This window comes from Solea senegalensis, linkage group LG13 (genome assembly GCF_019176455.1).
Source record: "Solea senegalensis isolate Sse05_10M linkage group LG13, IFAPA_SoseM_1, whole genome shotgun sequence".
NCBI classification, from domain to species: Eukaryota; Metazoa; Chordata; class Actinopteri; order Pleuronectiformes; family Soleidae; genus Solea; species Solea senegalensis.
The window spans coordinates 10,291,331-10,310,941 of NC_058033.1; the positions used below are offsets into that span (position 1 = coordinate 10,291,331).

General features: G+C 45.8%; 1 protein-coding gene across 5 annotated transcripts in view; it reads left to right on the forward strand.

Annotated features, from left to right (window-relative positions):
• robo3 (roundabout, axon guidance receptor, homolog 3 (Drosophila)) overlaps window positions 1-18,134 on the forward strand; it is a 156,947-nt gene extending 138,813 nt beyond the window's left edge. For 3 of the 5 annotated variants that reach the window (XM_044041876.1, XM_044041878.1, XM_044041879.1), the window contains 18 exons: window positions 1,965-2,046; window positions 4,014-4,182; window positions 6,557-6,723; window positions 6,994-7,115; window positions 7,207-7,423; window positions 7,720-7,847; window positions 7,925-8,108; window positions 8,482-8,730; window positions 9,205-9,244; window positions 9,330-9,469; window positions 9,556-9,864; window positions 10,434-10,593; window positions 11,524-11,742; window positions 12,070-12,269; window positions 12,602-12,709; window positions 12,871-13,050; window positions 13,716-13,858; window positions 17,272-18,134. In XM_044041876.1, coding sequence (XP_043897811.1) covers window positions 1,965-2,046; window positions 4,014-4,182; window positions 6,557-6,723; window positions 6,994-7,115; window positions 7,207-7,423; window positions 7,720-7,847; window positions 7,925-8,108; window positions 8,482-8,730; window positions 9,205-9,244; window positions 9,330-9,469; window positions 9,556-9,864; window positions 10,434-10,593; window positions 11,524-11,742; window positions 12,070-12,269; window positions 12,602-12,709; window positions 12,871-13,050; window positions 13,716-13,858; window positions 17,272-17,283 — 2,829 coding nt within the window. In that variant the 3' untranslated portion in view covers window positions 17,284-18,134. The remainder of the gene's footprint in view (window positions 1-1,964; window positions 2,047-4,013; window positions 4,183-6,556; window positions 6,724-6,993; window positions 7,116-7,206; window positions 7,424-7,719; window positions 7,848-7,924; window positions 8,109-8,481; window positions 8,731-9,204; window positions 9,245-9,329; window positions 9,470-9,555; window positions 9,865-10,433; window positions 10,594-11,523; window positions 11,743-12,069; window positions 12,270-12,601; window positions 12,710-12,870; window positions 13,051-13,715; window positions 13,859-17,271) is intronic. The other 2 variants (XM_044041877.1, XM_044041880.1) reach the window with 1 other exon arrangement.
• The last annotated feature ends 1,477 nt before the right edge of the window (window positions 18,135-19,611 follow it).

A 19,611-nucleotide genomic window follows, 5' to 3' on the forward strand; every position in this document is an offset into this window, starting at 1 on the left:
GGCTCCGACTTCAAATAACTCCGCTGAGAATTGATCATTTATGAAAGAAGCGATATGACCACGGTTGACAAAACGTTCCAGTAGTAGGAGTGGTTAATTAAAGCAGATGTTACGTCGAGGCTGGCAGAGAGAGAGGATACAGATTTTCATATTTAGATATAGATTTAATATAAAGTGATTCCTACATGGAGCCGTTTTTAATATTGTTATTAAAAATTAATGAAAAAAAAAACATTTTCTTTTTTAGGCGGAATTTTGCAAAACAAAATGTGACTTAAAGTTGGCATCGTCTCCAAGTTTGTAATTAACATGCGTGGCTTCACGTTACAAACCCTGGAAATGCAAATCCATGCATTACTATGACACACCACGTCCCTCCACAGAGCACCTGTCTTAAGACTGAGGAAATTTCATCATTACGCTATAATATCTGTCTCTGCGCCACTAACTCGGCCCCAATTGTCAACAAGACGTGCTCAGATTCCATCCGAGGAGGAAACTTTATGCGAGGTCGTCCGCCGAGGCAGTGGTTTTTCCCGCGAACCCACTGTGATGCTCGAAAAGCAGATCTCTGGGGCCTTTAAAACGAATTCTCACCTTTGTCAGCGGAGACTGAAACTCACACCTCTGCTTGATCTGCCTGTTTAACTCCAACAAAACGGTGAATAATTTCAAGGTGGTTTTCATTGTTACTTATCTGCGCACTAATGGTTATGTAAAGACAGTCACTCATGGGAAATATGTCTCTTAGCAGCTCCGCGGCTCCATTACATATTCTCCTCTGCTCTTGTGGTTTTGTAAAAAGTGTAAGTCGGGACAAAATTGTTATTTTTATTTCTCTTAAAAATGTGGTTGAACTTTTTCCATACCCAGACACACTGGCTTGGCTCCTTTTTAATTTTTATTCAGAAAGCATGACATTCGGTGTTCTCCCCCGTGTGATTGGGAGTTCTTTTTAGGTACTGTGGCTTCCTTCCAGAGTCCAAAGACACGCCGATTGGGTATTAGGTTGATTAACCTTTTGAATTAACCGTAGGCATGAATGTGAAACTGAATGGTGTCTGTGTGTTGGTCCTGCAATGGATTGGGCGACCTGCCCAGCGTGTACACTGCCTTTCACCCTATGTCAGAGGCTCCAGCTCCCCTTGCGACTCTCAGGTGGAAGGAAATGAATGAATGAATAAATGTAACAAAACATTCTGCAACTTATTTTCTTTAACCAAGTATTTCACCTGATGAAACAACCACTGCGTGAACAGCACTAATCCTACAGCTGATAAAAAAAACCCCGTCTTACTGAGTGTCCTTTGCTGTCTTCTTCTTCTCCCCTCGACTCTCCTCCTTTTACCTCAGTCTGTCTCCATCCGATAGAAGCTCCAAATGTCCAAAGACTGGTATCTTTTGCAGACTCATTTCACTCAGGTGCCAGTGGATGTTGGTGCTTGAAAAGGTTTGTCGGTTAAAAGTTGGGGACGATTCGAGAACAATTTAAAAGCACTTTTTTTAAGCATATTGTTCAATGCAGTACGTTACCATTCATCCATGATATGATTGCCTTTTATAATCTTTTGTGCAAGTATGTTTTTTGTCATCTTTTTTCTCTGGGACTTTGATTTCGGTCGTTCAGTGAACTGAAGTGAATGCGCTGGCATCAATGGGAGGCACAGCCTGCTACGAACAGATACTAAAGCGCTAATCTCATTCGATATGAAAAGTGATCTGTTCTGTGTGATTTGCAGCTCTCTGTTCCTGCCAGCTTTTCATCCACACCTACTTTCCCTCTGCTTAGTATTCTGAGGACAAACACTCTGCTTTCAGAGATATGACATTTAGTCTCAGTCACTGGTAATGGGTGCATTAACATAGTATCACCCGTGTACACACACACACACACACACACACACACACACACACGCACGCACACACACTTACTAAGCTAATGATTCACATTTTACTGTTGCCAGGAAACGGACTCTGGGGTTTACACCTGCCTGGCTTCCAGCTCCAGCGGAGAGACAAGTTGGAGTGGAGTGCTCACAGTCAAAGGTAAATTGTCTCTGTGTGATTTTAAATGAATGCAAATGACAGCTCTCTGCATGTGGAGTTGCCGCCATGTATAATAGAACAGAGATATAGAACCGACAAAGAAAAAAGAAAAAAAACATAAAAGAGAAGTGTTTAAAACAGCATAGTGATTATGATCACTCTCCCCCACTGCGTAACTCTTTTACTCTTTTAATTAACGGCAATGAATTTATCAGCAACACATTAGTACGTGACGGCAGATAAGACTCGCTGAGGAGTCGCACTCGGTCACTCGGTGTGTTTTTGACTTTTAACGGGGAAACTCTCCCTTGTGACCATTTAATGAATGGCCAATTAAACAAGTAGAAGTCTAATGAAAGCCCTGCTGGTGTTCAGGTTGTTACTGGGTGGATGTCAAACACCAGGGTGTGATTTATGTATGGGATAAATAATGGTTATTATTGGTCATACAGCTTAGTTATATGATATTCTGATTGGTCGGTTTGCGATATTCTGTTCTGAACCTCCCACAAATCGTGTATTAATCCTTCAAATGAAGACAAGTGGTTCTGTTAATGTGCCAAACGTGGAAAAAACAATGCGGATCAGGAACCTGAAACATGAACAGGGACAATGAAAGAAAAAACCTGATTTGTATACTATGTCAGACAGCTTTTTCCAACAAAGACTACATTTTGTGTCACTTTGTAAAGCACTCACTCCCCATACCAGAGCCCATTGACAAAATGAGTGATTTTACCTCTGAGAGAACATGTGTTGTCGATCCAACGCTTCCTCCTTCCCTAAGTTTAACTGTGTTATTTTGTGATTTAGGAATTTGAAAGTGTGTCACATGAGCTAAAACTGCTGTTTTTGTCAATGGACACTGGTGCAGTGATCATCAGCAGTGACCGTGTATTAGTATCTTACCTACAACTTCACTTTAAGGTCCAAGTGTGTAATATTTAGAAGGTTTTACTGTCAGAAATGGAATAACTGGACATAAGTATGAAAGGGAAAACCCTTTATTTATACTTTAGACAAGGGCTTTGCCTTAAAGAGGCTGGCGTCTTGTACCACCATGTGTCTACATCTGCCTGAATATACAAACCTGCCCTTGCTAGTTTACGTTTCATACTACGTAAACTGACAAGGGTCACCCTAGTTGAGTGAGGCCGAGTGTGGTGTCTGTGCAGTCACTCATTTTAACACACTGGACCTGGACTGATAACTTCAATAGAAAATAAGGTTTTAACAACTGCAGTCCCATTCCCACAGAAACCATACTGATTATTTCATTATCAATATTGTTTGCGTCAAATGACTTGTTTCTCTTAAGTAGCCGTGCAACAAGTAGGATAAATGTGCAGTGAAATCATTGTGGAAAAATAACTCAATGAGGGGATGTAAAATCCTGATGTGGAGCAACAGGGTGTCTGAATCAGCCTGAAGGGGGCTCACTGCACATTATCCCTTACTTAAAAGATGCTATTAGATACCGCACAGTGGGTTTAAAGCAATTGAAACCCACTGCACCAGTGAGGCTGCGGCTTTTTTATTTTCCTCCGCTGCCATTCATTAACACGCAAGTTATTTTAAGCAGTAGAGATTTAATTTATGGCACTCAGTGAGGGAGTTATGAGCGACCTGACAAGCTGCGCCGATGACACCTCTTTTTTTTTATTTGACTGTTAGCCTCTTACAGTTGTCAGCGCAAATGAAATGATGAAGGGGAGGAGATGTGGCGGCGGTGAGGTTGATGCACATCAACATTAGAGGGATAGTAATTGTGCATTTTAGATGTTATACTTAGTGGCTTGGCCCCTATTGCTAAGATCCTTAGTGTTTATGATATGGAGTATATTAGGAAGTGTTATTGCTGCAGGCAAACGTTGCATTGTTATCGAGTTTTCTACCTCCTCCTCCTCCTCCTCTACTACATTTCCTTCTTTCAATTCCCTCCCTACCTTGCCATCCCCACCACATAGAGAGCGCAGACTCATCAGTGGCCCAGACCACAGAGCCGTTCCAGCTGCCAGGCCCGCCGCACAAACCCATAGTCACCGACGTGTCCAAGAACAGCGTCTCTCTGACGTGGCAACCCAACGCCCATGAGGGAGGAGCTGCCGTCACCTCCTACATCATAGAGGCCTTCAGGTGAGTCTCGCGCACCTTCTGTTCAGTTCAGTTCCAACTTTATTTATCTGTTAAGGAACTTTATTTGTGTGAAAACACCATACGCCATTTGCCGTTTGCCAGCAGGGATGGAGTTTGAGTTGTGCATGTGTAGGAGGCAGAGCAGTCACTCGTACTTACTCACTCACTTGCTCACTGTGAATTATCTGGTGATCTTCCCGCTGTGTTTATACTGCTCACTCTGACGTTTTCTGGAAATGTAACCAAGGAACTGGGAGGAGAAGACATTATGATGAACTACACACAACTTCTTGAGAATGTTAGTTTCCCTCTGTGATACAAAAAGGCTATTTTCAAACGGTCCAATGGACACAGGGCTGTGATTTTGGCTGATATCTGCTCCTATGATCAGTCATGACGATATCCTTTTTACATTCGAGAGGAGAAAACTACTTTAAAACCCTGGACTCTTGAATTTTGCTCACCGTTTACAGCTGAGCTGACACGTGAAATATTAGTAGACCTTGAGAGACTACGACTCAATTCGCAGGAGAACTACGGCACAAAGTGTTTTCACAATATAACACCGCACCTCAAGGTTTACACATCATTTCGACCAAGTAAGAAGTCGCGAATGATTCATAACACGTCGTGAATGTGCAGGGTATAGCGACGTGGCGGACACACGTGTTACACATTGACAGATTTATAAAAAAGGATTTCATCATCTTGCCAGTCCTCCGCGGCAGATCTCATGAACCCGAATGGACCTCAGCGGAAGCCCGTGGGTGCTGTCAGTTGAGAGGAAGTTCACCTTGGATCAATTAGGGGAGGGGGAGTAGATTGAGCAGTGGAGCAGAATGGGTGGTTCGATGGATGAGAGTGAGCCTCCAGATGAAGATAGGCGGCATTACAGGGAAATGTGTCCCTCCAATTTGATAAAGAAGGGGAACACCGGCAGAGCTTAATCAGATCCAGACGCAAGTCGTGGCCCATGGCAGCGACTGAGCGTTTCCGAGTAACGCCAACTGATTCTATATAAAGCAGCTGAGCGGGCCCGCTGGGATGTTTGCAATAACATTTCCTTGCCCGAAGGTGTGAAGGTTTGTTTGTAGGACCACAGGGACAGGAAAGGGTTGGAGCATGCGTGTGAGTGTATGCGTGTACATACATTACAGTATGTATCCTGCAGTGTTTGTTTATATAATGTAAAAAAAAGGCAGACTTCATGTTCATATTTTCTTTCCTTTGGGGACACAGCCTTGTGCGGGAGTGTGTGAACTCTCTCTCTCTCTCTCTCTCTGATCGTCTGCTCAATCAAAGTTACTGAGACTCTCGTGCGGACACAGGGTGCGCAAACACACGGATGCACGCATGGACACACACAAGTTCGCGCCGCTGTCCTTCCACATCACTTCCCTATTCAAATATTTAGGCCAAACTTAAGAGTTTCTCAGAAATTAGGTTCTGTGTGACTGGTCCCAACAAGGTCAGTGTTTATGCCCCAAAAAAAGGTCCCAAAGTAGTTATCGAGTACAAGTACACGCACACAAAGACATGATTCACAGACAGTATTCATTCCTCTGCAGTCTAATTGTGCATTTTGGCACTAAAGCTGTTTCACCACGCTCCCCCCAACAGTGCCCTTGGGTAAAAATCTAAAAGTGTCGAACAAACGGTCGGGGAGTCCTTTGTTACCGCTGTTACAGCGACAACATATGCACAGAAGAAAAGAGGGGGCGACAGGAGGAAACGGGGGAACAGGGTGGGAGTGTTCTGACTTCTGTGGGGTTTGTGGCACAAAGCTGAGCTTTCTTACAGTCGCCTATGCCTCATTCATCGGGACAGTCGCTTATAAGATGAGAAGGAAAACTTTTGTGGGCAGATTCTCAACCACAACCTTGAGATTTTCTCATGCACTGGCAGTTTGCATTGTAAAGCACTGCCGTTTTTTTTGTTTGGGCTACTTTTACGATCAATAAATCGAATTGTATTTGTTTAAACCAGCAGCTCACAATTTCCCGTCATAGAACTTAACAAGATGTGATATCTGCTGTTGTTAATTACAAGGCAGAGGAGAGACTTACTTTTATTTAACCTTTACTTAACCTTTTGTGCTTGTGCTTTTATTACATTTGTGTGGTGTTTACTTCTCCTGGCTGGCCACTGCACAAATTAATATTTTCCTCACAGACAAAAAATGAAAGTGTTTCTAAGATGTGACGCTGTGTTATGTATTATCAAAGTGACAACAGCATGTACAATTAGAGCTTAAAGGATTAGCTGACTAATTCCCCCGTTATTATGGAATTATTGAGCATGAACACTAAAAAAATACGTCGCCTGCCCACGCTGAGATGTCAAAGTGTTGCATTATTTTTATTTTTTTTTACAGCCAATCGGCAGGCAGCAAATGGCAGACCGTGGCCGACATGGTCAAGATGGAAACGCACACAGTCACCGGTCTGCTCCCTAACACCGTCTACCTGTTCATAGTGCGAGCCGTCAACGCTTACGGCCTGAGCGACCCGAGCCCCATCTCCGAGCCCGTGAGAACACAAGGTCAGTCTGCGTCTTCATCATGTTGAGTCCATCTGAACGCCCCTATAGATAGAGTCTAAGTGTTTTAATTGAGTTTGTCGGATAAGTGAGAGTGGCGGGGGAAGAAAGGGGGAGGGACCACATATTAAAGGGCCATATGCCCACTTTTCACTGGATGGTGAGTTATTATGTTGTGATATTTAGTCATAAAGCGTATGGAATAGTTTCTTTACATTGTATTTAAAGGAATACTTACCCTAAGCAGCAGTGAATCTGTGTGTTTCCTCACAGATGTGAGTCCTACAGGTCAGGGAGTGGACCACAGACAGGTGCAGAGGGAACTAGGAGAGGTGGCCGTCCAGCTTCAAGAGCCTGTCACCCTCTCACCGTCTTCCATCCGGGTGTCATGGACCGTAAGTGTCGTTGTTGTATATATATAAAGAGGCGGCGGCGATGGTACCTTTTTTCACTTTATCTCAATGAGTCATTTCATTTGTTTTGAAGGTCGATCGTCAGTCTCAGTACGTTCAGGGTTACCGCCTCTTCTACCGACCCAGCGGAGGCTCCTGGCTCCTCCAGGACATCAACTCCCCGTCGGAGCGCAGCACCGTCATCGGCAGCCTGCTCAAGGGATCCGAGTACGAGATAAAGATCCGTCCGTACTTTGACGAATTCCAGGGCAAGGACAGTCGGACATTACTGGTGCGAACCCCAGAAGCAGGTAAGCACTGACTGAAACATGATATTTGCATGTGAGAGCAAGTCAAAGAAAACTTTTTTTGACAAAGGCCTAGAAAACAAGTTGTTCATCCGCCTGTAAGAATCTCATTAAAGTTATCTCAGGCTGGGATTACTTTTTTCTTATCTTCCATTCTAACCCAGCCTTAGAGATCCTTTAGATTTAAAAGAGGAGAGAATCTGAAATTGCAGAAAATGTTCTTTAACTTGAGCTTATTTCCAGTGTTGCATTCACTGTTACCATGTATGAGTATGTGGATGACACAATTCCTCTTCCAGTCCCCAGCGCGCCACCCAGAGCTGTTACAGTGGCAACGGTGAAGCTAAGCAACGCCTCCAGCAGCATCAGCGTCTCCTGGGATCCTCCGCCCAGTGAGATGCAAAACGGTGTCATCCAGGAGTACAAGGTAAACACACCTGACACACACACGCATGAAAAACAAGAAGAAAAAAAAGCAGCTCCAAACGTGTCATTTCCAAACAGGTTTGGTGCGTGGGCAGCGGCGGAGACAACCAGACGCGCTACTACATCAACAGGACGGTGGACGGGAACACGCTGTCCACCGTGCTGAAGGGCCTGATGCCCGGCGTCCTCTACCAGGTGGAGGTAGCGGCGGTGACCGGCGCCGGCATCGGCACTCGCAGTCAGCCGGCGTCTGTCCTCATCAGTGAGTCCACGGCTTGAAAATCAATAAGTGTGTGGGGACAGCAGGTCTCCGATCACACTCAGTTTGTACCGTTCAGTGAATTGGGGACGAGAACTCAGAGGTCTTTAGGAAAATGAGCCTACTTCTCACTTGTTTTACATCACTAGTTTCTGGCTCCGTTGCATTTTGTTAATTATGTTCCCTTTAAGAGGAAAATGTGTGAGTGGACATAAGATTGACAGCTAGAATTGTCCACGTGGAGCTTCCGGGTTCAAAAACTGACACGGTTGCCAGTCCAATCACAATAGACCACGTCTATTTTAATGTTCAGTCTTTGGCTCAAGGCTTCTCCCACTCATCTTTTTTCTCACCCCCCCAACCCCCCCGCCTCCAGAGCTGCCAGCTGAACAGCCCTCGGTGTCAGGCGGCGGAAGCGGGAGTGGCGCGAGCGACGGCGACGAGGAGAGCAGCGTGAGCCTGGCCGAGCAGATCACCGACGTGGTGAAGCAGCCGGCGTTCATCGCGGGCATCGGCGGGGCCTGCTGGGTCATCCTGATGGGCTTCAGCATGTGGATCTACTGCAGGCGCAAAAAGAGGAAGGAGCTGAGCCACTACGCTGCCTCGTTCGCCTACACACCAGCAGGTCAGCGAGAATGTTCGTGCAGTGTGTGGTTCGCTGCTAATGACACGAAGCGGTGTCCTGTCTTTCATATGGGGAAAAAAAGTCAGGAATATGAATCAGATTTTTGCAGATAGCATTTCATATTTATACTACATACGTTTATTTTGTGCATTTTTTAATTATTATGTGAACACGATAGTTGAAGAACAGCTTGAGGAAACTGTTTTCACCATCAGTAAATCTTTCAAATTTGGCAAAACATCGACTAAGCTTTGAGGATGAACCTTTAAGAGATTCTGTGAGGTCAAAGTTCAATGCTGCTGTGACCTTGAGAGAATCTCATAAAATTTGGCAAGAATGTTCACCTGGACCCATTAAATGAACCATTTGAGGTAAATTTGGTGGCCATAGGTTAAAGTTCAAGGTCATGCTGGTCCTACAAATCATATACACCAACTAAATCCTCATCATTTACACGTTGTTTGTCTTCTGCAGTTGGTTTTCCTCACGGAGAGGCGTCAGGACTCAACGGAAGGTAATTTTACCGCATTTAGTTTCTGTCTTTCTCGTTTCAAAATGCACTGCGGTCGCTCAAGCGGCTGTGCTGAATGTCTCCTTAGACCCAGCGTGATGGGGGGCAACATCGGCAACTACCCGTGGCTGGCGGACTCGTGGCCCACTACCAACTTGGTCCACAGTGGCAAAGAGGCCGTCAGCTGCTGCACCGCCAACCACGACACGGCGGAGAGATACTACAACGGTACGATGCACGCTCAGACGCAGAGGCGCAATAACCTGACGTAACCCAAACTAACACACTGAAATATAACCTCCACCCCTGTGTAGAAGCCGGCATCTCCAACTACTTGAATCAGACGGAGAAGTACAGCATGGGAGGCTCCACTGAAGGCCCCATTTACAGCACCATCGACGCCACCAACGAGGACCTGCACGGCTTCACCTACGCCCAGCACACCTCCACCACCCCTTACGCCTCCACCTCCATCATGCCTTTCACCAACCAGACGCCAGCCCACAGCAATGAGCAGCAGCAGCAGCAGCAGCAGCAGCAGCAACAGCAGCAGGACGACGGACACTGGATCATGCAGGCGGGGCCCTCTGGGGCTCAGTACGCCCAGCCTGACCGCTGCACTGGTGAGGATGCGCCGCAGACTCCATCTTATCTGCCTTTGTTCAGTGAACACAGATCCTCTTTGCTGCTGCTTATCAACAGAGGCGGCAAAGTGGTGTGTTGTTTCTGCCCCGTGTTGCAGTGATACCAGTTTCCCCAGCCCCTGTGTTTCATCCCCCAGACGACCGACTGCTCCTTGTTTCACACTCCCCCAGTGAAGTCATGTGATTCTCCAGCACCCGGGCCATTAAAACGATATTGAATCTTTGAGTTTTTGTCCATATAAACTCAAACTGCGGGGGTTCTCTCATTTATAAATGAGTAAAAACAAAATATACTGTATAATGAATTGATTCATTGAGAAAGTAAACACAGATTACTCTCTACTAATGAGTTTATAAGCACTGTTAGTGCTGTTAGTAAATAGAGTTGATTTAACAAGTGCTTGCACACATGGAAGCGGTCATATTTGATAAGAATCTCGTTTAGTTTCACCAGTTTTTCCCCTGATCTCATAGCCTCATTCATGTTTCTGCTGAAAATATCGGAATCTTAATGAATCACTGTGATTCTCTGCGTGTGTGTTTTCCAGGGAAACCCAGACAGAAGGCGATGGGAAAAGCGGTAAAGACGCCGTCTCTGACCTGGATGGAGGCGCTGCCGCCGCCGCCGCCCATAGAAGAGCTGGACCAGTACGAGCAGGACGAGCAGGACGAGCCGCTCCCCGAGCACGACGAGGACATGGACTTGGGGTGAGTCGCGCTCTTCCTTCTTCCTCTTGCTCGCATTAGTGCGACACAGCGACACTATCACCAAGACTTACTGTTGCTCCTCCCAACAGGACCCTCTGGCTTTGACAACTCAATTATTTCCACCTCGTTCGACCGCCTCTGTGATTTAGCCGTTTCTTTTGCCTCTTAAAACACACCCAAAAATCTGCTGGAGTTTTTTTTTTTTATCGTAGCAGCATTTTCGGAGCCCTCGTTGTCGTCTTCCTCTTCTTGTGTTTGGAGATTGTATGGTCAGTTCACATTATGTTAAGTTTTTATTTTCTTTCCTTAGTGACACTTGCTTGGTTCACTCTTAGCTCTTTAGCATTGACGAGGCTCGGGGTCTCGAACCTAATTTCAAACCTGGCCGATGCATTAAAACCAACAAAAATTAAATTGGTTCGGAACTTGAAAAGTTGGTTCTCAGCCGGAACCAAAAAACAGTTGGTTCTTCTTCTTCTTCTTCCGGGTTGTGAAGACGAGCAGGAAGTAGAGGAAGTACGAAGAAAGAGTGCCGATGTTGTGTTTAGTAACGTGGAATAACGTCCTCCAACGTCGCTTCCACCCAAAATGGAGTGAATGTCGGCACGTATTTCTAATTGACGACGACTGATGACGTCATTTCCCGAAACTATGTTGTTCAAAAACGACAAAGACTAAAGATAGAGACCCTTAGCTGTGTTCCTCTTCACCAGTCATTAACTGTAACCTCGGGGCACAACTATTACCACATCCATAATGGTGGTGCGCTGCCCCCGTGAAAGCTTAGCCTCCTGCAGTTTTGCCTGTGGCAAGGCTCTGTGACTGCAGTCAAACCTGAGTCTTAAGTAGCCTCGCAGTCTTCTGTGTGTGAGCAAACTGGCCGTCCTCGGCGATATCCATCAAAGAGTGTTTCTTTTTTGTCGGCCGCAGCTCGGACGAGGAGTGGTGCCCGCCGCTTCCGGAGAGGACCTACCTGATGGAGGGCTGCGAGGACGGGCCCTCGCCTCCGCGGAGGAACAACGCCTCGTCTCCCGCCACCTCCTACAGCCACCAGTCGACTGCCACGCTCACCCCGTCGCCCCACGAGGAGCCGCAGGCCCCCCATGACCTCCCCCGCCTCAACCAGCTCGATGGTCAGCAGCTGCCACGGTATGTGACACGTGCAGGGGACAGTTTTTGTATTTAAAAGTTGAGCACTGCCGTTTTTTTGTAGGGTTTCAGTGAAGAAAAAACACCCTCACAGTTCAGCTTGCTGACACTGTGGCAGCAAATACCTCTTTATTTATTCATGCTTACAGAAACAGCATAAATTCCCTATCGTAAGCGATCTCGTTGCACGAACAACGGAGCGGGAGGGAAAAAAAAAAAAAAGAATCTCCACATCTCCCTGTAACACAGAGCTCACTCTGAAGCAGAGATTTCACTTCTGATCTTGTCCTCTCCAGTAACACGCCGCCCCCCTTTATTTCCCCGTAGCAGAAGGTTACCCTGCGGTCCAGTGCCAGTCCCCCAGGCGCCGAGCCCGCTGCTCACCCAGTCCAACCCCAACCTCTCCGGCCAACAGCATCACGGCTCATCAGAGGTTGGCACGCTGCAGTGCCAAAGTCCTGCCCATCGCTGCCCTCACGGCCAGGGGCCGACTCTGAATGAAGACGCCGGCAGAGCCACTACACCCGGTACAGTGACTGGCTGAAAGTGTATTATTGTAATAATCTGTTTATCCACCATTGAGTTACATGATGTTAGATATACTACATTAAATCGGATCTGAACTAGCTCTGCTCTGCTCTGCTCTCAGTGAGAAAAACATGGCAAAATCTAGGCCCGGTACATATTTGAGATACTGACAGGACGGAGTTACTGAATTGAATATTTTAAAGTTCAGTGATATTGATACTAATACTAACAAACTCGAGGCACACACACTTTTCTTGTATACTGGAGGGCCAAGGACAGCGCTGCAATCAAACATGACTGACTTTTTTGATTTTTTTCTGTTGCCATGCAGGACACAGTCGCTCGTCCCCGGCAGATGCGTGCACTCCTCCCGGTCAGAAGTCGCGAGTGAAAAAAAAGGTGTCGAAGACGTCGGCGTACAGGCGAGACATACAAGGAGGTGAGTGGTTTATTTAGTTTTTGATCAAAAATGGGGGCTTTCTCTGCTGGATGTCAGCTCATTACACAACAACAACAACAACTACATAGTTTAAGGCCTCTGCGCACCACATGATATCTCGCGTATCCTCGTGTTTCTGAATACCACGTCTGTCTGCACAGACCTGCCCCCTCCTCCGGAGCCGCCCCCGGACGAGGACAGGTTGCAGGGTCCTCAGGGTTGCACGGAGGCCTACACCGTAGGGAGCGGTGACCTGTCCTCCCTGGAGAGGAGCGAATGCAGCAGCGGCGGCGGCGGCGGCAGCCACCAGCGGAAAGGCTCGGCACCAAGACACGCCGACAGTAAGCCCCCCGTTTCTGCACGCTGTACGACACTGCTGTGTTTCCTGCACCAGTGCATTACTCCTTCCAATGTCTTATGAACCACATTTATTTGGGGTCCAGTTGTTCTGACAAGGTCCATAAATGCAACTACGGGGTTGTTTACCACAACAGAGGCTTCATAACAACACACAGGGAATGGGATCTCTCTGCATAATATATACATGTTTCCTGACATCACGTTAGGCCAAGAGTTGCATATTGCAACTTTAACCCTTTAAAACCAAAGCTTGAAAATGTCCGCTTGGGACTTGCAGACTTATTTACCCATAAAAGGGCCAGAAAATTATTATTATTTACATTTCCTGTAATGACCCTACACCACGATTTTATATCTAATCTATGATTTAGAGGACTGTCATTCTGATCTCTCAACCTCGTCATCAGGCCAAAAAATCCCACTACATCTTTGAAACTGTGAGCTGTAAATTCATTAAGTTTGTCGTAACCCACCAAGAACTTTGCACCACACCTTTCTAATCTAATATTTATCCAGGTGCAACGCTATAAAGCGCCGTTAAGACGAAATGGAACCAGCTTAAGGGGCCGCAAGCATCACATGGTCAAACTTTCCCCAGAGCAGCGTTAAACTCACTTCTCTCCTTTTTCACGCTTGCCTCTTTTAGGTGAGGAGATGATGCTGTACGCTGGCAAGGCCTGTTACCTCTCCCGGAGTCAGATATCCAGTAACTGCTCGACCACGGGAAGCTCCTCGTCCAGAGGCTCCACAGGCTCTCGGGGGCTGAACTCGGCCAGGAAACACAACGAGGTTAGAGCACAGCGGCGGCGACGGCGGCGATGTAAATGATTTGATCGTTTTATGTAAAAAAAAAATGTTCCTTGTTCACTTCAGGTGGTTTTAATAATTGATGTGTTGAGATATTCATGAGCATTCGGGAACAAAGACAGCGCTCCCCCTTTGCTGTGGTGCGGCTCACGAGCTTTAGTTTTATCTACATATCATTACCTGCGCTCCATAAAGCACACATAATCTTACACGCGCTCTCGGGCAGATTTACCACATGTATCCGCTCAGGATACACAAACTCTCTCGCTCTCTCTCTCTCTCTCCCTCCGTGAAGAGTGAATCTGCTCTTCTTTAAATGCACACACCCTCGCTCCTCACTCTCAGCAGGGTTTCACTCACGTCCCTGTGCATTACAGCAGGTAGACGGAGATAGTAAGTGATGGCAGAGCACGCGGCGTGGATTTATTGGTTAAAGGGAAGAAGAAAAACTGAGTCGTGAAAAAAAAGAGGTTCGCCGAGTCACTGTGAAAATCTGTGTTTTGCTTTGCGATCAAATGAACAGGGTCAACAAAAACATTTATTTATTTAATGTGTTGATTTAAAAAGGCGACAGTGTCCACTTATTAGTTCACAAGTCGAGTAAATGTGCCAGATTTAGCGATTAGCTGTGAAAATTAGGAATAGAAATGTGGGACTGCTTCATTATTTGTCTCCTCTGCAGTCGTAATCAGGTCATTAGTAACCAAAAGGAAAGCGCAGGAAGATCTGATCTCAAAACATTCCCATTTAGCTTGTAATTTGTATTATCACAAATGTGTAATTTGGTTGGGGGTTTTTTTTCCCCGCTAGAGAATCTGAATTTTTAAGTAATTAATATTCATAGTATTTATAACCAGCGAAGGTTTCAAGGCAACTTTTCTGTTGTGGGGATAAAACTGTACTGAGTGACACCAATGTTTACAAATCTCCTTTTACAGCAGTGGAATAATAAATAGACAATAATGAATAATAATTGCAAGATAAAATAACCTTACAACCGGTATGTAAGATGTCAAAAAATCGACCCAACTACCCAAAAAACAAGTGAAAAAACACTTGTTGTACAGTAAGTGTACAGTAAATGTACAGTAAGTGATGGATTCCTCTTTCAGAATTTGAGATTGCACTTTATGCTGCATGTTGAATGGATGGAGACCCTGTGCAGTTTAGTGACAGCACTCACACGCTTGACTTTGAGCACAAAGGACTCTGAAGGTCAGTCAGTTAACGTCCATTACACAGCCGTGGTTTTTACGAGACGACGTGCACGGCGCAGCGACTCGGACGCAGTAAAGTTTTAATGCTGCAGCCCGAGGCGTTGTTAAAAAAGTTTCCGTGTCCAGAGAAAGAGAGAGGATGATGATCCTCTCTCCCGCAGAGGTCAGCGCGAGCAGTGACCTCGGCGCACAGCTGACACGGGGAGCACGGCGGAGGGACTTGTAAAAAGTGAATCGCATACAGAAGTGGTTTCTCTTCACATAGAGGCCCGTTGTAATCCGCCCCCCAAAAACTGCCCCCGACTGACCCTCGCTGGCCTCTTCACGCCTTGTTCGCAGACATGAAAGCACAAGCTCTTTCATTACAGAGATAGTGTTGTTTCCACAGGAAGCCTGGATATCACGTTACACCTCCACCACAACAGCCTTCCTGTGGTGTTGCTGCCTGCTATCTTTGCCCTTTGACCCCGGCGGTCAGCCCAGGACAGATGTGCTTTTGTTTTTCCTCCGAGGGGACGGGGACCCGGTGCACGCGTGTCCTCAAAGCCACAATGCCGATGAAGCGCCTCTGCTTTTCAGTATCGTGGTGTTGTCTTTGATGTGAAGGCGACGGCGACGTTGATTGCTCGAGTAATGCCCGGTGGCTGCAGATTACAGATTAAGGCCCTGGTGTACATCTGCGATCACATGCCCAAACACAAAGAAGTGAATGCTGCTGATGAGTTCTTGCCCACGCCAGTACATTGCACAATTAACTAAGCAAATGGGTCTGCATTCATACAGCCCTGTTCTTGTCTTGATGACCACTCAGAGCTGCTTTCACCTTCAGTTTTTCAGTTTCAGCATGTTTTCATCTACATCACACATCTTTCTTACCTGCCTGTCAGCACAGCGTCCTGCCCTGTGGACAAGGACACATCCACTGTGGACTAGTGAATTAAACCCAGCACTTTTAAGACTTTCTAAAGACCGAGCGACAGTCGCCTTATGAAAGACGCCGCATTCAAATCGTGTTCCGTCGTCACCACGTGAGGATTTGATCATTTTTAGGGACCAAAGTAAAGACCTGAACCAGACTCAAGAGAAACATGTTAGTCTCCTTAGATCATGTTGTGTCTTCATCCTTTTTCTTTTCTTCACACTGCTTCTGAGTTTACTGCAGACATCTCACTGATGGCAAAAGAAAAAGAAGCTGCTTCTAAAGTGTCTCGTAACTTGAGGCGCTGTCACAAATTATCAACCACACAACTGCTTGTGTGAGAGAGGGCGTCCTGTGAAATCTGTCTCGCCGACGTGTTTACACTTGTACCTGAAAGAACACTTTGCATATTCAGATTGTGTAGGTTTTTTTTTCTTTTCATTTCTTCATTATTTGTTTGGGTACATTCACAAAACGCACGCAGGCCGTCACCGCTTTCGTTACGGATCCCCGTTAAGCGTAGGAGTAGAACATCTGTGTGCGGCAGTGGACTCCGTCTCGGTGAAGTCACAGAACGCAGTGAGGTGTGACAGTTTACTACACACGAATCTCTGTTTGCAAGTTGAATAATTCAGAGTCTCTAACTCTCTGTCACACGCTCCTCGTCTCCCACGGAGTGAGATTCCGCCAGCTTGGGATCATTAAATCGTGTTTTATCTCAAATCCTGTATATTTCATGTGCAGCAAAGCCCACGGAATACAGCAGGGTTCGGGTTTGGGAGCCTGTGGATTTCCATAGAAAACAGATGTCAAGATGCAGTGTGTACTTTCTCTTAATTGTCACCGTGGGAAACACAAATAAAATCCTCAAGCTTACAAATCATTAGGAAATCGGACGACAGAGTGAAGACAACAATGAAGTCCTTCAGTACGGACGGTAAAAGCGACCCACTGTGATACTTAACCATGGGCATGTCGCTCTGATTGCTGCTTTACTGTCTCTCTGGAGGTCACATTTGTCCTCGGTACTGTAAAAAAAATCAATAATCAGCTAGATTGACTGCTGGGGAAACAGATTTAATCCCGGGAGAAGCTGTAAACACTCCCCGTCCTTCAGCAGCGGCCACTGCTGAGTCCAGCCGAGTGACGCAGTCATGAAAACGTCAGTTGTAGGAATAACGTACGCGACAATCTGCTTTGATTCATACGCCATTGTTTGAAATGGAACGTGATATTAACGTATTTTCTCTCCGCCGCAGGAAATGAGATAAGGACGCTAGCGGCCGCCGCTACCTTCGCCGTCCGCCAACTCTCCACTGTGGACACCGACGACAAGAGGAAGAGCTGAGGGTGTCAGGAGACCAGACTCTGTCACTGCTGTGAAAGAAGGAAAATAAAAATGGACTTCCCATCTCGTTTGTTCTCTATTACCATGATTATTTATGAGCGATCCACTTCTCTCCTCTCCCGGGATTTGTAAATACCTGTGTCTGTGCTGTTCTTTTGTGAGCTCTGGATACAGGGGAAAGAGACATATATTGTATTTATGAGGATAAAAAAAAAAAAAAATTCAAATGTACAACAACGACAACAACAACAAAAAAAACTGTTATTACAAAAGAAAAGAAAAGAAAAAGCTCATGTCTTCTTGAATGTGCCAACTTTTTTTGTCAAGATGTATACTTTTTATTTTGAAAAGCATTACCTACTGTTGCACTCTCTCTTGTTGTCATGGCAAAACAACAAAAAATATGAAGCACAAAGCGAAAGCGCGTTGGCTGGGTGGGAAAAAGCCAAAAGACGAGCAGGATCTCGGGTCTTGAAAGGTCGAGCTGGGATCCCCTGCACCTACGTTGTCCGCTACGAATGTCATACTTTTCTATGTTTCCTTCTGTTTCTCCGCAGCAGCAGCAGCAGCAAACTGTTCCAGTGTGCCGGCTGGCAGACACACACACACACACACACACACACACACAGGCTTTATGAAAGTTTGATTGTAACCGTTCCCGCTCCTCTCTCCACCACCTCTATTCGTCTGAGGGACTGTTTAGTGCAGTTGTGGGAAGAAATTTGCATATAAACAAAAAAAAAATGTATGTGGGCTGACTTTTTTGTACTCTTGTTGTTTTGTAAATGTACATTAAAATACATTTGCTGAGCCGAGCCTCTGTTTGTTTTTGTGGAGCAGCTTTCAGGAAGTGTGGGCTAGTGTGCTCACTTTTTAACATCTGATATTCATGCGTCCATCTGTCCACTCTTTACAGATCCCGTTGCCTCTGTCGTCCGGTCATGTCGCATTTCTCTATTCAATATAAGAAAAATAAGGCCGTACCTAACTCAACAGGCTTCCCAGCTCCTAGTACAGTCTTTGTTCATGTCCTGCCTCGACTACTGCAGCGCCGTGCTAACAGGCCTCCTGACCTGTGCTGTGAAACCATGGCGTGGTAGCCTTAGTTGTTGATGAGAAAGTTTGTTTGTCAATTGGATCTGATTTAACGCATAAGGGGGTTCTTGCTTGGGCCAATAAAACTGGTTCCATGCTTTCCGCATAATCCTGCAAACACAAACACATATTGACAAACTAACACACAAACAGCACCAAAAATACCCCCGAAAACCTTGGCAGAGTGAAAAAACTGAACAGATGACTGCGAGAGAGGAGAAAATTGCAATATGGAAAATCAGGATGACAACCATTATGCTATAAGTGGATCTGGGTGACATCAGGCAACTCGGGCCAACCTGCCAAACAGAACAGCGAGGAACCTGAGCCACACGGACTCCGGTCCACCGTGGAGACCTGGATGAGGGACAGACTGCACAGCATCTGAGGCCAAACACACATCGGGAGGGAAGGAGACGAGGAAGCCAGACACAGGCGAAGAAGAGACAAGAACATCATTCACACGTTGTTGTTGTCTTGTTCTGAAGAAGCCAGGCGTTTGTACCGATCTCCTTGGAAACAGTGCCATGGAGGAGAGGCACACGAGTCAGATTTCTTCAGCAGAACTTTCTAGAAAGAGTGGATTTGTGCCACGTCGCGCTTAAAATGAAAAAATACAAAGAGCTACTGGAGAGAGAGCATTGTATCATACAGAGATGAAGGAATGGACAAGTGAGAGTCCTTTATTAGTGAAGCTGAGGCTATAACACTGTAATTATCAACATTATCATCAGGATCAGGATCTGGCTTTAGCATGTGCTGACCTGGCTTTGGTGTTTCTAGACTAGAAAAAGCCCTAATGCTGCGTTACTGACATATGAAGTGACTCATATTTGATTCATTACGTTGATGTGACCAAGTTACTTACTTATTTTCAGGACCGTGTGGACACAGAAATGCATTTGTCAAATCAGATTTCTATGTTACTTGGTGTTAGTAGGAGGGTGGTAGCTGTATTTGAATTGGAACTGAATTGGAATTTAAAGAAAGTGGCTGGTAATGTGAATGCAGCCGTCAAGCGTTAACCTCCACCTGTGTCCTTGGCCAGTTGACTCTGGGAAAAGAGATTTAATTTAGCCTTTTTTTTTACCTGGTTAAATAAAGGATTAATATCAAGGTCTTTTAGTTGTCAATACACTACATTTCTAAACTGTAA